The 716-nt window shown below is 71.1% G+C and overlaps 1 protein-coding gene across 1 annotated transcript; it reads right to left on the bottom strand.

Annotated features, from left to right (window-relative positions):
* Positions 1 to 5: 5 nt before the first annotated feature.
* On the bottom strand, positions 6 to 716 carry LOC103908281 (amphoterin-induced protein 1; the record flags this gene model as incomplete). The annotated part of the gene is made up of 1 exon (XM_009290630.2): positions 6 to 716. A coding segment is annotated over one exon (711 nt), but the record flags the coding sequence as incomplete, so codon positions are not given.

Here is a 716-nt window from a genome sequence, read left to right as displayed (position 1 = left end):
ATGGGGGTGTCGGAGAAGACGGAGCTGACCGAGTCCGGATCCGACACCTTCCTCTGCGCCTTGGGGCCGTGCCGGGGGGGCGGCTGAGGGGTCCCCCCCACCTTGAACCTGCCGTTCTGCCCCGAGCCGGTGGCGGAGGCCGAGCGGGACCGGCAAGGCTCCCTGGGGACAGCAGCGGCGTGGTTGGGGGTGGCGCTGAGGACGGAGGAGTTGATGCTGTCGTCGCGGGGAGCCGGCGGCTTGTCGGCGCCGCGGCAGCAGCAGCAGCGGCAAGGGGTGAGGTACAGGTAGATGAGCACCAGCACCACGCTGAGGATGCAGCCCACCAGCGTGGTGTAGGCGGTGTTGAGCGTGTCGTGGGGACCGTGCAGGGTGAAGTTGTGCACCAGCAGCTCCACGTAAAGGGTCTCGTTGAGGAGGGGACCCGCCACCCAGCAGGCGTAGGTGCCGGCGTCCTCGGGCCGCAGCGCCCGCAGCTGCAGGCTGCCGTTCGCCAGGAGAGCGGCGCTGCCGTTACCCCCTTCCTCCAACACCCGCTCGCCTCCCGGCGTCACCCAGTGCTGGCTACGCACCCCCCGCAACCGGGTGTCGCAGCTCAGGGTGACGGTGTCACCCAGGTGGGCTTCCAGCACCGCTTCCCGCGCCTCGCTGCAGTTGAGCGGCTGCCGGCCGGCCAGGGCGAGGATACCAACGGGCGCCGGGGCGGTGGGCAGCAA

This window comes from Aptenodytes forsteri, unplaced genomic scaffold (assembly GCF_000699145.1).
Source record: "Aptenodytes forsteri isolate BGI_AS27 unplaced genomic scaffold, ASM69914v1 Scaffold285, whole genome shotgun sequence".
NCBI lineage: Eukaryota > Metazoa > Chordata > Aves > Sphenisciformes > Spheniscidae > Aptenodytes > Aptenodytes forsteri.
The sequence above is the reverse complement of the archived record's forward strand: the minus strand, read 5'-3'. Positions and strand labels throughout refer to the sequence as shown.